We start from the raw sequence: 15,318 nt of genomic DNA on the forward strand, positions 1-15,318 counted from the left end.
TACCGCCTGGGCTTACAGGGCATTCGTCACGATGCATCTGTGATGCATCATGCCGAATGCATCTGTGGGCTGTGACCTGTGAGATACCACACAGGTCCCCACTCGAGCCCTGGAATGATCCCGTGGCATAAATGTTCAGGGCTGCAGTGACCATGAAGGCCACTGGAAGCTGCCTTGAGCATCTGCAGACACTGCTGCCGCCTTCTCCAGCGTCAGGCCGTATTGTGCAGCACCAGCATCACAAGGGCAACTTCTGCATACAATATTCCTGCCATAGCGTTCAATTTCTGTGAGGAATTGGGAGAGGGTGTTAGACCGACAAACAGTGGTGGCTTCCACCTCGGGACCCTCTAATCCCCAATTGATTCCCCCACCCCCACCACCCTACTCAGAACACCCTGCCCATGTACCCGAGGCCGCAGTGGACCTCCCTCACCAGGCCCCAAACCCTGTAACCTGGACACCTGCTCACAACACCACCCAGACCGGGTGCTGGCATCCTTCCCGTGGCACTCACCCACCCTCCAGCTGTGAACATGTCGATGGAGCTGTGCCCCATCCCCTGGGCTATTCGGATGTTGGCTGCTGCGTGTGTGGTGTTGCCTCCCACAGTGTTCAGGTATACTGTCCAGGCATCACGGTCTGTTTGGGATGCCAGGCAATGATTCTTGCATTCTACATGGCCTGACCACCCAATGAAAGAGCATTGGAGTGAGACAAATCAGATAGCTCTTACAAAAAGTCAGCACTGATACAATGAGCTGAATGACCTCTTTCTGTGTTGTATAATTCTACGAAATGGGTTCGCACCTAGTTCTGATACTACCCCAGTTGAGAGATACAAAACCAGTAGCAACTTAGTCAAGTATGCCTCAACAAATTATTTCAATTGATGTGGGGCTTAGGAAAGTTCCCCTCGGGATTCAAAGATGCTTCAATTGTCTACTGCTACATGGTAAAGGGAAATTGTTTTATCTGTGATAATCACTGGGGAATCTTTTAGCTTGTTATTGCTAGAAAGTGCCTCGCGAGTGTGATGTTCAACCACTTTATTGAACAAATTGCTGAAAAATACAACCGGTCACTGTGACAATGGTGATATTATATTTATATAGCACCTTTAACATATAAAAACTCCACAGAGGTGAAAATAGATGCCAATCAAAAGCTTGATGAGAGGTGGGATTTAAAGTAGGTCAGGTTACGACCCAGCAACGTATCATGGAGGTCACAGATGTCAGGTGGCATACATGGCTGATCTTTATGTCGTATTGCTGTGTTGCACAAGCAGCTCATTGATATTACGCAAAGGTACATAATTTGGCTGGAAGGCATGCCTCAGAAGGCATTAACAGACTTGTACCATCTCACTCAAGAAAACCTCCACACAGCATTGTACTGCAGTATCATTGGCCAAATTCACTGTGATTGTCAATTTTTATCTATTAGGCTCCGTTCACGCAATAGGAGACATATGGGGCACGATTCTCCTGCCGCGTTGCGCCCAAGCAAGAGAATCTCGGGAGAGGCCTCCAGCGAGCTTTCCGACAGCATCAAGTGGGATTCACTGAGGTCCCGCAAGGTGTCGGAGAAGGAACTCCGCCCCCAAATGGGCATGGCCAAATGCCGCTCCCGGAAGTAGGTCATAAACCTACTTACGCCCTAACTGCCCGGGGTCCACCGGCCTCCCTCGATTCTCTGGCCTCCCCAGGAAGGCTGCAACCAGGTGCCGATCAGTGCTGGTCCACACAAACATTGACCAGGCGGAACAGGAAATGGGGGTCTCCCGGGCTATCAGAGGCCCCTGGATGGTCAGGATAAATGCAGGGTGACCCCCATGACCCTCCCCCTGGAGTAAGGGCATTTTGGCACTGCCCAGCTGGCACCTTGGTACTGTTAAGGTGCATGGATGGCACTGCCAAGCTAGCAGGAACACTGCCTGGGTGCCAGGGTGACAGTGCAAGGGTACCCATGTGCCAAGGTGGCACTGCCAAGGGCCGGGGGCGACGGGAGAGCCCCCGAGAGTGAAGGGGGTTTTGAAGGGTCGGGGAATGCACGGCAGGTAAGTAGGGGCCTCTGGGAGGTTAGGGGGAGTTGATGGTGGGGGGTCTTGGAAGGGAAGCGGTGCTGTAAGGGGGTTTGGGTGAGTCAGAAGAGGGGGACCCCAGGGACCCCATAGCAGGGTGTCCTCATGTGGGAGGTGTGGGGTAGTGTCCATATGTTTGGGCGTTGACATTGCCCATGGGTGGGGGATGTGGAGGACCCATAAAATCACTTAGAGTTCGGGACATCCTTTCAAAATGACGGCCCGATCTCTGAGTTCAGCTCCTGAGTACTCAACAAAATTCTGAATGTGGGCTAACCAGTTAGAAACTCCTCAAGGCCCAAAAAAGTTACTAAGTGTCATTGAATAGCGGTGGGGACCTCACCGGCATAGCCGGCAGGAAACTCTGAAAAACCCGCCACAAATTAACTTAGAAATCTTTGGGGAAAATCACACCCATGCAATGTCAATCAGATTTCTGGCTGTATCAAGGAGGTTAAAGAACAGGGGTGGGATTCTCCGACCACCCTCAGGGTCGGAGAATCGGCAGGGGGCGGGATTCTGGCTGCCGATTTCTCCGGCGCCGGGGATTTGAGGGGCGAGAATCGCGCCGCACTGGATGGCGCCCCGCCGGCAGCGGCCCCCTGGCCATTCTCCAGCCCGCGACGGGCCAAGTGCCCGCCCATGTTCGGCTGGTCCCCCCGGCGTATATTACGATAGTTACTTACCGGCAGGACCTGGCTCTGAGGGCGGCCTCCGGGGTCTATGGGGGGACGCGGTGGGATCTGGTCCCGGGGGGTGCCCCCATGGTGGCCTGGCCCGCGATCGGGGCCCACCGATCCGCGGGTGGGCCTGTGCCGTGGGGGCAGTCTATTCCTCTGCGCCAGCGGCTGTAACAGTCCACGATGGGCAGCGCGGAGATGAACCCCCCCTCGCATGCACTGGGATGCTCCCACGCATGCGGCAACTCACGCCGGCCGGCGGTGGCCCTTTGTCGCCGGTTGGCGTGGCACCAAGACCCTTCCGCGCCGGCCAGCGCGGCGTAAACTACTCCGGCGTCGGCCTAGCCCCTGAAGGTGCGGAGGATTCACGTCACTCCTCAGCGCAAGAGTGGCCCACCCTGTCGGTTCGCGGAGAATCCCGCCCCAGTTATTCAGAAGACTAATGGCGTGAACCCTTGCAACATTAACCAATGGCAGCAATTGTGCAAAGACTAGACAGAATACCTGGCACTCCAGTAAATTATCAGCTGCAGCAATGTTGTCATTGAAGTCCCTGTGTCATATATTAAGTAAAAAGGAAGGTTTTTATTGTCTCAATATAGGCATTGTACTTGACCATCAGCAAGTAATCATGCAAATCAACACCTACTTCCCCAGCAACCCTCATGACACCTTCAATTTAAAGCAATAATTCATGCACTGAATTGGGAGATTGGAAGAATGCCATCAAGATGACAAAATGCTGATCTAGACAGTTAGGGCATTTTACATTTATGACCCAATGAAAAACAGAAGCAAATTGCGAACTGAAATTTTGAACTTGCATTTATATAGCACCTTTCATAACCTCAATGTCTTCAATAAGTTTTAAAATAGTTTTTAAAATGTAGTCACTTTTGTCTCAGTTTTGCCAGGAAAGGGGCCTCACAGTAGCATGGTGGTTAGCATCAATGCTTCACAGCTCCAGGGTCCCAGGTTCGATTCCCGGCTGGGTCACTGTCTGTGTGGAGTCTGCACGTCCTCCCCATGTGTGCGTGGGTTTCCTCCGGGTGCTCCGGTTTCCTCCCACAGTCCAAAGATGTGCGGGTTAGGTGGATTGGCCATGCTAAATTGCCCGTAGTGTAAGGTTAATGGGGGGATTGTTGGGTTACAGGTATACGGGTTACGTGGGTTTAAGTAGGGTGATCATTGCTCGGCACAACATTGAGGGCCGAAGGGCCTGTTCTGTGCTGTACTGTTCTATCTATTCTATCTATTCTATTCTAAGTGCTGCACCCAGTTTATACCCCACAATGTCAATGACCAATGATTCTGTTTTTTGGAGGGATTGATAAGTAAACAAGCAGCTTTGCACATGTACTACTCTGATTACAGGTAAAATTCAGCTGTTTTAGATCCAGGCAATTAGTGTCGCTCCTTTATCATTCATTGATGTGACATGTGGCAGAGGAAAGCTACATTTTACCTCACAGACGGCAAACAATATTATCTTGAGTAAACATGCAAGAGTACTTTTTTTCCCCACTAGCTTTTAGCAACCCACAGTTAACACATGAACAGCAGGCTAATGATGATTCTTAGGCTTTACTTAATTTTTAGTCGAAATCAGTACAGTATGCACCTAACTGCAATACGACATGTTAATGTTTATTTCTTCTGTTGGACTCCTGCTGTGCCAATTGTTTTGGGAACCTGGAAAAGAGGAACCACCGGGATCCACCCGGAGGACCTGTCAAACATGGGGCGAAATTCTCCGACCCCTGCAGGGTCGGAGAATCGCCCAGGACAGGCGAAAATCCCGCCCCTGCCGTGGCTGGAATTCTCCGCCACCTGGGAATTGGCGGGGGTGGGAATCGTGCCTCGCCGATCGGCGAGCCCCGAGGCGATTCTCCGGCTGGTGATGGGCCGAAGTCCCGCCGCTGAGAGGCCTCTCCCGCCGCCGTGGTTTCAACCACCTCTGGTGGCGGCGGGATTGGCGGCGCGAGCGGGCCCCCGGGGTCCTGGGGGGGGGCGCGGGGCGATCGGACCCCGGGGGGTGCCCCAATGGTGGCCAGGCCCGCGATCAGGGCCCACCAATCGGCGGGCAGGCCAGTGCCGTGGGGCACTCTTTTTCTTCCGCCGCTGCCACGGCCTCCACCATGGCGGAGGCGGAAGAGAACCCCCCCTACCGCGCATGCGCCGGTGGTGACGTCAGCGGCAGCTGACGCACCGGTGCATGCGCGAACCGGCGAAGGCCTTTCGGACAGCCCCGACACCGGGCGGCGGGCGTCAAAGGCCGTTGGTGCCAGTTTTGGCACCAATCGGCGTGGCGCCAACCACTCCGGCGCGGGCCTAGCCCCTCAATGTGAAGGCTTGGCCCCTAAAGGTGCGGAGAATTACGCACCTTTGGGGAGGCCCGATGCCGGAGTGGTTGGCGCCACTCCGCTACGCCGGGACGCCCCGCCCCGCCGGGTAGGGGAGAATCCCGCCCATGAGTAGCGATCGCCTTACTGACTGACCCATCGCTCCCACTGACCACATGTCCATTCTCCTCCAGGTCCTCCAGCTGACGGCAACAGCTCATCCAGGGTAGCCGCCTCTCCTTATGCCAAGAACACCTCGGAGCAGACTCTGAGGATGCCACATAATAGTCGCAGCACAGCTGTCATCTCCACCCTCCACCAGCGCAGATCTCAGTGAGACATGTTTGTGGACAGGCTCCTGGGGCACCATCTGGTGGACACCACACAGCTGCTGATATACGTCAGGTGGAGGCAGGAATCCCAGGCGAGACAGCAATCAAAGGTCTGCTGGATCCCAGGAACCAGCTAGGTCCCAACCTGATGCTGAGCCTCTGGAAGTGGGTTACCTGGAGCTGATGGTGACGATAGGGATTGGCTGAAACATTCTGAGAGAGATGTCAGCGTCATTCCAGCTGCTCAATAGCCACTTAGAGGAGTCCCAGAGGCTACGGACGCAGGAGATGGCGCTGGCAATGAGTGGCACCGAGGTCAACACTGCTAGGGTGGCGGGGCCACATTGGAAAGCCTGGTGCACGATATCGTCACCATGAGGGAAGGTGTCAAAGGCGTCACGCAGTCGATGATGGCCATGGCTGAGCTTCTCGGCAAAATGTCCGACACGCTGAGGGATGTCATCCCCATGTGCTGGTTTAGCACACAGGGCTAAATCACTGGCTTTTAAAGCAGACTAAGGCAGGCCAGCAGCACAGTTCAATTCCCGTACCAGCCTCCCCGAACAGGCGCCGGAATGTGGCGACTAGGGGCTTTTCACAGTAACTTCATTGAAACCTACTTGTGACAATAAGCGATTTTCATTTCATTGATGAGGTTCTGCAGGACATGTTCCGCTCTCAGGTGGGCATGGGCGAGACGCTGCAGAGCTTGTCCCAGTCGCAGGTGGGCATGGCTGAAGCACTGCAGAGCATGTCCCAGTCACTGAGGAGCATCGCTGAGGGCATCAACACCATGGTGCGAACCATGGGGAACTGCTAGGGATGGTAGAGCCAGATGATGTAGGGGCACCCGGGGCTCAAAACAGCTGCTCCTCTGTCCCAAGGTGAACCCCAGGGTCGATGCGCACAGATCGGTAGGAGGGGTGCTGGGTGCCAACGCGGACCTGTCCCATTGGGGAGCTACTCGCCCTCCCCCCCCACCCCCCTCCCCCCCCCCCCCCCCCCCCCAACCGAGTTCCACCCCTCTGATGAGGCCGCGTCTCTCAGGCAGCACAGGACAGGGCAGCACAGCTGTGTATGTGCCACCGACAAGTGAGCCGGGGCGCTCTGACCCCAGAGCCCCCAGAGGACACCCACCAGAGGCATCGGAGGCCATGGGACGTGGTAAGCAGCTGGCTGCCTCCACCTCAGATGTACATCCTGGGGAAAAACCAAGACATAGTAGTAGAGCTAGGAGGGCCAGGCGTGTGGAGAATCACTGACGGCACCAGGGTAGGGAGGCGGCACTATCGGGGATGGGATATTGTGTAGCACATTTAAACATTTTTGCACAGCCATTATGGTACCTCTGTTACTTTCTTTCGCAATGCGGGCTGACCCCTGGACTCTTTTCCCATCTCTGCAGGCAACTCCCCCCGTGGCACTCACACAGTCTCCAGTCATGGACATCTCCCCGAATCTGTGTTTCATTCCCTGGGCTTTTGGATGTTGGCTGTTGCGTGTGCGGTGTTGCCTCCCGCAGTGTTCAGGCACAGTGTCCAGGCATCAATGTGTGATTGGAATACTAGGCAATGACTCCCACATGCTAGATGGCCCGCCTACCCAAGGGAATCCACTTGGCTTGTGTCAAGTGCTCCCCTACCCACGAGTGCCAATTCCCTATAAGTGATAGCCTTCAGCCGTGCAGCCAGAGTTCTCAGCTCTCCCTATTTACCTCACGAGAGGATGGGAGTTATGGGTGATTGGTGGGATAGACAGGCAGGGGCAAGGGTTACCCCTGGAATGAGGTTGGGATCCAGGGGTTTGCATGGCGCTGCCGCGAGCGATAGCCCCCCCAGTTGCCCCCCCCCCAGCGCCCCCCCCCCCCCCCCCCCACTCCCCTGTGGAGGGTCACCCACCTCCCGCTGAGCACTGGCAAGCCCAGCACACCCGTGCTCTTTGCCTGTGAATAAAGATTGCTACTCATCTCCTTGGTTCCCCACTGAAGCCCTTCCGCCAGGTTCACGTTTTTCAAAAGGTGTACTAATCAGTGCCAGCGTGAGCACTTGCTGGGGAGGCCGATGAATCACGGGAGGCCGCTGAATATGGGGTCGCTCTCGTTGATTGTATAGAAATGGGGCTTAAGTGGTCATAATTGGTTTCTCGCCACACTAAGGTGAGAGCCCGATTTCGCCTACGGGATCGGACTGGCTGCATCGCAAACTGTTTGGCGCCTGGTGAGGATCTCTTTTTTGGCCTTTCCCGCTATTTACCGGCCTCGTTACACTTGAGAGTGAGTGTAACGAGGCTGGAAGACCATGCCATAGTGTGAATTCGGACCATTTTCAGCTAAATTTAATGGATGGTGGAACACAAGGATCAGACTTAGGTTTCGGGTGACTTAGTTGTATTATTTTATGGTTTGGACATGCATTTTTAGTTTTCTAAAATATATGTGAATTTTCCCTCATTCCAAAAATAAGTGTAACTTCTGCAATAACCACACAATGTCGCAGCAACCACATATTAATGGGGCAGTTAGCAGTGAGAATGAAGCAACTCCTCGATTGATCAGAAGCCAATACTGGGACTTATTGTAGCAGATATGCTAACCTCACAAGTCGAAAACTAAGAGTGGTCATAAAGCCTTAATCTCAAGGAGCACAGATGGCAGCATAACTACAAGAGTGAACCGTGGGCAGTTTCTACTACAATCTGAAAAGCAAAATGGGATTAACATACTGTAATTACTCCTTGTTCCTCATTTTTTGTAATATATTTTCTATTTCTTTCTCTCTTTGGCTTAAGTGGTGTCAATGTGATATTACCACCAGTAAGTTGTGTGTCAGTGATTATAATGCTCATTTTAAGGAAATAATACCAATACATATAATACAATAATGCTATCAGTACACATGGACATCATTTTATGCGTTATATATACCTCGAGTGCAATACCTCCAATTCTGGCTCCTGCACATCCCAGATTTTAATCACTCCACCAGCTAACGTTCTAACTTTGAATTTCCCTCTAAAACCTCCCCACAGCTCCACCTCACTTTACTCTGTCAGGACACGTCTTCAAAACTACTTCTGTGACCAACCCTAATATCTCATTATATGGCTCTGTGTCAAACATTCCTTGATAAATCACCTGTGAAACACCTTGAATGTTTTACCATGTTAAAGCTGCAGTATAAATGTACGTTGTTGCTTGAGAAAGAAAGAATTTGCACAATTTCAGGGTATTCTCCAGCACTTTATTGGCAACAAAATGATTTTGAAATGTGGTCATCATTATAAGGTAGGAAACCCAGCAGCTAATTTGCAATTAGCAAGGTCCCACAAACAATTTGGTAATAGCCCGATAATCTACTTTAGTGCTGTTGGTTGAAGGTTAGAAATTGGCCAGGGTCCCATGGGGAACTCCCCTGCTCTTTTTCAAATATTAGGATAGGATTTTGTACATATACCTGATAAGCCAGAAGGAGCAATGGTTTAACATCCCATCCACAAGTTGACACCTCTGCCAGCGCAGCACTTCCTCACCACTAGACTGCATTGTCAACCTAGATTTGTGCTTAAGATACTGGAATTGTACAGACTTTAATTTACATTTAGGTTTATTAGCTTTCATGAAAAAAGTTGCTTTTTAAGCAATGATAATATAATGGAGTTTGCAGCAACAAAGAATTCATGCTGCCTCACGGCCCCAAAGTCCCAGGTTCAATTCCGACTCTGGGTCACTGTCTGTGTGGTGTTTGTACATTCTCCTCGTGTTTTCGTCCCCCCCCCCCCAATCCAAGGCTGTGCAGAATATGTGGATTGGCCACAGTTTATTGCCCCTTAATTGGAACAAATTAATTGGGTACGCTAAATTTATTTTAAAAACAAAAATATTCATGTATGTTGTTATTGATTAAAGTCCTCATCTCAATTTCTTGTTCTTAAAATTCTTTCAAACAATACTCTATATAGTACTTCTGTGCAACAACTGAATACCTAAAAATCACTTGTTTCACTTTTGTTCAAACCGACTTTTGTGTCAGTTACTATTTAGTTTTCTCAGAAGATAACATTACAAATGGTGCCAACTATCGTTTGCACTCATCTTCCCTTCAATGGCAGCACGGTAGCATTGTGGATAGCATAATCGCTTCACAGCTCCAGGGTCCCAGGTTCGATTCCGGCTTGGGTCACTGTCTGTGTGGAGTCTGCACATCCTCCCCGTGTGTGCATGGGTTTCCTCCGGGTGCTCCGGTTTCCTCCCACAGTCCAAAGATGTGCAGGTGAGGTGGATTGGCCATGATAAATTGCCCTTAGTGTTCAAAATTGCCCTTAGTGTTGGGTGGGGTTACTGGGTTATGGGGGTAGGGTGGAGGTGTTAACCTTGGGTAGGGTGCTCTTTCCAGGAGCCGGTGCAAACTCGATGGGCCGAATGGCCTCCTTCTGCACTGTAAATTCTATGATTCTATGAATAAGCTGCTTCATCGTGAGTCTGTGCACAACAGCTCACAGAAACACACACTTTCACTCCTTGAGATCATTTTCTTGAAATAGAAAACTGCATATGTCTCTCATATTTCACATTAAACGACTATTTTACTTAGGAGCGCAGACACACTTGAGTCATGCCAGGCAGTGGAAATGGGGAGTTAACAAATGTCAGCCAAGAGAACAGCAACGCTCTTTCATATTATGAATCCACAATATCACCTGCAAGACTCGGCCCTCACCCCATGAGAGCATTTACGAAGACTGTCTCATCAAGCAGCCTTTACTCTGTCAAACTCAGGCACATTTTGTCCAGGTTTAGTTTGTCCTTTTAAGCACCAAGATGATCTCATCTTCTGGCTCAGTATCAGAAGGTTCAAATGGAAGTTTGCCAAAACTGCATCTGCAACCCCCCATCCCACACCCTGCAACCATTTTGGCATGGTTTACTTCTCCCAGAAGACTCCCACTGCAGTAATGAACAGTCCTTATTGCAGCAATACCAGACTTTATGTAAATAAATACCTTGTAGTTGCACCTGTGGCTTTCCAAGATAGAAAATCAGGGAGATCAAAGAAATGGCCAGCTTTTTCCCAGCAAATGTCTGGAAGTTTCTAGCAAATTCAAATAAACAGAGTTAGCAATTCCAAAAACCAGCAAATATCCTTTTCATGTGGTATTTACAAGATATTTTGTTCCTTTAAGTGTCACTGTAATTTATAACTGTAAATTGTAATGTTACAGAACATTGAAAACACATTGATCACCGTTTTTTTAAAGTCACAAATAAATTAATCTGCTTTCAAAGCTGTGGTTATTTGTTCACACAGTAGTTCACAAATAAAAATCTAAATCACAATTCATATTCTAAAATAATGTTTTCATTTTCAAAAGAATGCATTGTTTTGAAAAAAATATAATATGTTGCTTTGAATCCCTGCAGTGCAGGAGGCCATTCAGCCCATCGAGTCAACACTGACCTCCGAAAGAGCCCACACTGTAATTCCATAACCCAACCTAAACATTTCGACACAAAGGGACAATTCAGCATGGCCAATATACCTAGCCTCCACACCTTTGGACGGTGGTAGAAAACTGGAGCACCCAGAGGAAACGCATGCAGACACGGGGAGAGTGTACACGCAGACAGTCATCCAAGGCCAGAATTGAACCCGGGTCCCTAGCACTGTGAGGCAGCAATGCTAACCATTGTGCCAACGTGCCAACATTAAGTTAAGTGAGTTGCATTTTGCAAAGTCCTCCGTCTCCGAGTGATGTTATTCCAGATGCGTAAGTAACTAAGTGAATGAAAATTGTGATGGGGAATGAGGTACCCTGAAATGCCCTTGATCAATCCTGAGTGGAAACAATTCAGCAGTGGAAGAACTGTCTTCTTTTTATTCATTCATGGGAGGTGGGCCTCAGTGGCTTGGGCAGCCTTTATTGCCTAGCTCTCTGCTACAATGCCCTACTGCCATGCAGAATTCTCAGTTTAAAAGACAGATTACAGACCTGTTCTCAACCTCCACCGAAACTGCACCATCCATACAGGGTGGCTGAAATGCATAAAAGGAAAACTACTAACTAACACCCAGCATGCTTCCAAGCCAGTACTTTAGAGATGGAAATACAGAACGTGATACATTTTCCCACAGTGACACTACACAATGCTCCAACATAATTTATAATAATGCAAACAGCAGAAACATCTGTTCATCAGAAACTACAATTGAATTCAAAGACGAGAATGGTTTCTCAGCTTCCCTTTTGACTGTTTCAACATCCAAAAGGGTAACATTCCAGTAATCGCTATATAATCTGCCAGTGAGAGCTTTAACATTTTTTTAACTGCAATGCAATGATGGTGTCATTATTTTGCCCATCTAAGAGGAAAGAATGGTTAAAAGTAAAAAGAGCACACATGTTTCTTTGAGAAGAAATTTGAAATCTAATTACTTCAAAAAAAGTTTTAATTTTAATGAACACATTGAGAGAAGTGTTATTTTAAAAAATAAATTTAGAGTACCCAATTCATTTTTTTTCCAATTAAGGGGCAATTTAGCGTGCACAATTTAACATGGCCAATCCACCTACCCTGCACATCTTTGGGTTGTGGGGACAAAACACGCAAACTCGGGGAGAATGTGCAAACTCCACGCAGACAGTGGAGAGAAGTGTTATTTGAAGAGAACGTCAACTGTTTCCAGGTTAGTTTCTGATTAATTTCCACTTGCTGTAGCAGTAGTCCGAGAAGTATTCTATGATTTCCAGAGTTGTTCAAAGTTGCTAAAGTCTACAGGGAGTGGTGTGGCACGTGCTGACTTCAACAATTCTGCACAGCCCAGGGTGGGAGGGACTGCCCTGGATGGGTCGGCACAGTCGGGATGGAGATCCTATTGGATAATGGACATGTGGCAGTGGGAGGGATGGGTCAGTCTATATGGCATTAACAACTCACATCTGACAGGTCATCTGGGCGGTGGGCGGTGGATCCTCACCTCTGCGTTCTATGCCAAGCTCTATGCTGATGACCGATCTGTCCTCACCCACGACCTCCAGGGCCCGTTCCTCATAGGGGGTGAGGACTCTGATGTCTGGCACCCTGCTACCTGTCAAGGCCCCCTCCCATCTGCTGTGGGCCAACTTCTCCTGCGGGGACACACAGAGAGGGCATCATGAGCCGCATGCTTCGTTCATCGCGGGTGGGGAGGGATATGGGAGGAGTAGGCATGGACAGCACTGCTCGACATGGGTGGGCCGAGGCACGGTATGGTGCTGGGTGGGGGAGCAGCAATCCACCTAACATGTACATCTTTGGACTGTGGGAGGAAGCCGGAGCACCCGGAGGAAACCCACGCAGACACGGGGAAAAAGTGCAAACTCCACATAGACAGGCACCTGAGGCTGGAATTGAAACTGTGACCCTGGAGCTGTGAGGCAGCAGTGCTAACCACTGGGCCACCTTGCCGGCCTCATCTGCACCTTAGATAACTCTGATGCATGAATATCAAAGAGGGCCTGACTGCAGACTTTATGGCCGAGATCCAGATTCCGAAGTTTTGCCAAATCCCGTTACCGGCCTCTTTGTGTACTGAGTCGGGCGTGGCACTGCCGTTAGTTTTTGCCCGATGATTCTATGATTTTCGAGTTTACTTTTGACAGTTGTATAAGGAAGCTCACTGAGGCCCTGTATTCCAAGAGAGCTGAGTTTCAATCTCTTTTGCCAGAGTGAAGGTGGAACAAATACATAGCTTTAGAAGAGCTGCAGATTTTCCCATGCTGCAAGGGATCACAGGAATTTCACACATATTACTTTGCATGTCAACCTTGAGAAGTACTGCAACCATAATGGGTTCCACTCTCTCAACATTATTCTGGTGCATGACTGTATGCGGTGTTTCATGCGGATCAGTTTTGGTTACCCTTACATCAGTTATGGTGCCTTCAATCTGCAGAAGTCTGCTCTACCATCTGCATTTGAGCCACCAAACAAGCCAGAGGGTGGTTGATAAGCAACAAGGGTTAGTTTTTGATGACATGACTCCTGGCTTGGTTGTACAATCCACATACACGTGGGCAACATGCAAATGACAAAAGCCCATAAGCTGCCATATGACATGTGATGGAGCTGACTATTAGGGTCATTAAACAATACTTCCACTTCATGGACCATTCTAGTGGACTTGGGAAAGCGAGTGTCAGGATTTGCAAAACAAGTTCACCATCATGAGAGTACAGCCCTTTCCACCAGTTATGTAGTGACCAGCTGAGGAGGGGAAAGCGGAGGAAAAGGCAGCCATCATAACCCCCTTTTGACTGAGATGTCATTGAGCAACTCATCCAAACGTGACAGCAGTAAACACAACCCCAATTCCCCATTCATTAACACTCCCACAAATTATTCTTTTTTTTATTCATTCATTGGATGTGGGCAACGCTGGCAGAACCAGCATTTATTGCCCTTCCCTAATTGCCTTTGAACAGAGTGGCTTGCTGGGCCATTTCAAAGGGCATTTCCTTTAAGACTCAACTACATTGCTGTGGACCTGCAGTCACATGTAGGCCAGACCTGGTAAGGATGGCAGATTTCCTTCCCAGATATGAGGTGGCTTCTGTTTGTGCTGCAATAGAAGCTCAAGATCTCACCCATCATCCATCGGGTGCTGCATCATTCTTATGGAGTTGAGCAGAAATTCCATTCTAAAAGGGATGAGCTCTAAGCTCTGTGCCAAGTTGCAGTTGGGCTCCTTAATGTTCCTTGAGAGTGACAACATGCTGTCTGGCAAGCCTTTCTAAGTCTTTACATGTAGGCCACTCTATCGCAGTTCTCAGCTGAGTTCTCACCACTTGCTGATCCTACCTTTATGCTACTCTCGACAGCTGGGATTCCCAGAACTATGGGTCGCAATCCCGGTGTGGTTGCAGAGCTTCACAGTGCCAGGGTCGCAGGTTTGATTCCCGGCTTGAGCCACTGTCTATGCGGAATCTGCACATTCTCTCTAAGTCTGCGTGGGTTTCCTCCGGGTGCTCCGGCTTCCTCCTACAAGTCCCGAAAGACGTGTTTGTTAGGTGAATTGGACATTCTGAATTCTCCCTCTGTGTAGCCGAACCTGCGCCGGAATGTGGCGACAAGGGGCTTTTCACAGTAACTTCATTGTAATGTTAATGTAAGCCTACTTGTGACAATAAAGATTATTATTATTAGAGGTCGCATTTGAGGTCACATCTGAGGTCATATGCTGCTCCTCCTCTGAGCAGCAGTGGCAACTGTAGAGATGAGATTGCCCAGTCAAGACGCTCTGTGGGAAAGCCCTGGACCCACTGGATCAATTCCAGCAATCAGTGTCCAAAGAGCTCTTTTAGCTTCAGAAAACACTTCCAGTGGTGAGTTTGAGTGGGCCCAGGATTGTTTGTGCAATGATTTGGCACAGTTAGAGGAAAGCAAGTGTACCAGTCACTGAATGAGTATGGGAACACTGTGATGTTCCAAGGTAGGGTTGGAGTGAGGGAGGTGGGAGCAACCAAGAGGTGCTTGTTTGCAGAATTATATCACAAGAGATTGCAGGATAAGAAAGAAGTGGGATATGAGAAGCTGCTTTAGGTATGAACATACTGCCATCTTCTATAGTTTCAGCCCCTCTGCTGACCACAGCCTCAGTTGTGTTGCAAAACCAGTACAGGCATGAATATTACAAACTTTAAAGCTGTATTTTTTAAAAATTGTTTAACATGGCTGCAGCATATCATGTGACTTGGCAGCGTTCAGTGTGGTAAACACCACTGGTCATACATTACGTGTATTACGGTGCTGCCATTGTACTATAGTCATTACAGAAAATGCAGGCCTGCTGGCTCCACCCAGCAGGGTCTGTATAAAAGTGTACACTCTCCTACACTGCCCCCAT

The 15,318-nt window shown here is 49.4% G+C and overlaps 1 protein-coding gene across 3 annotated transcripts in view; it reads right to left on the minus strand.

Moving 5' to 3' along the window:
* The window catches only part of fggy (FGGY carbohydrate kinase domain containing), a 435,125-nt gene that overhangs the window by 360,414 nt on the left and 59,393 nt on the right, over positions 1 to 15,318 (minus strand). For all 3 annotated transcript variants that reach the window (XM_038794356.1, XM_038794353.1, XM_038794355.1), the window contains one exon: positions 10,439 to 10,527. In XM_038794356.1, coding sequence (XP_038650284.1) covers positions 10,439 to 10,527 — 89 coding nt within the window. The remainder of the gene's footprint in view (positions 1 to 10,438; positions 10,528 to 15,318) is intronic.

The sequence above is a fragment of the Scyliorhinus canicula genome, chromosome 4 (assembly GCF_902713615.1).
Source record: "Scyliorhinus canicula chromosome 4, sScyCan1.1, whole genome shotgun sequence".
Lineage (NCBI taxonomy): Eukaryota > Metazoa > Chordata > Chondrichthyes > Carcharhiniformes > Scyliorhinidae > Scyliorhinus > Scyliorhinus canicula.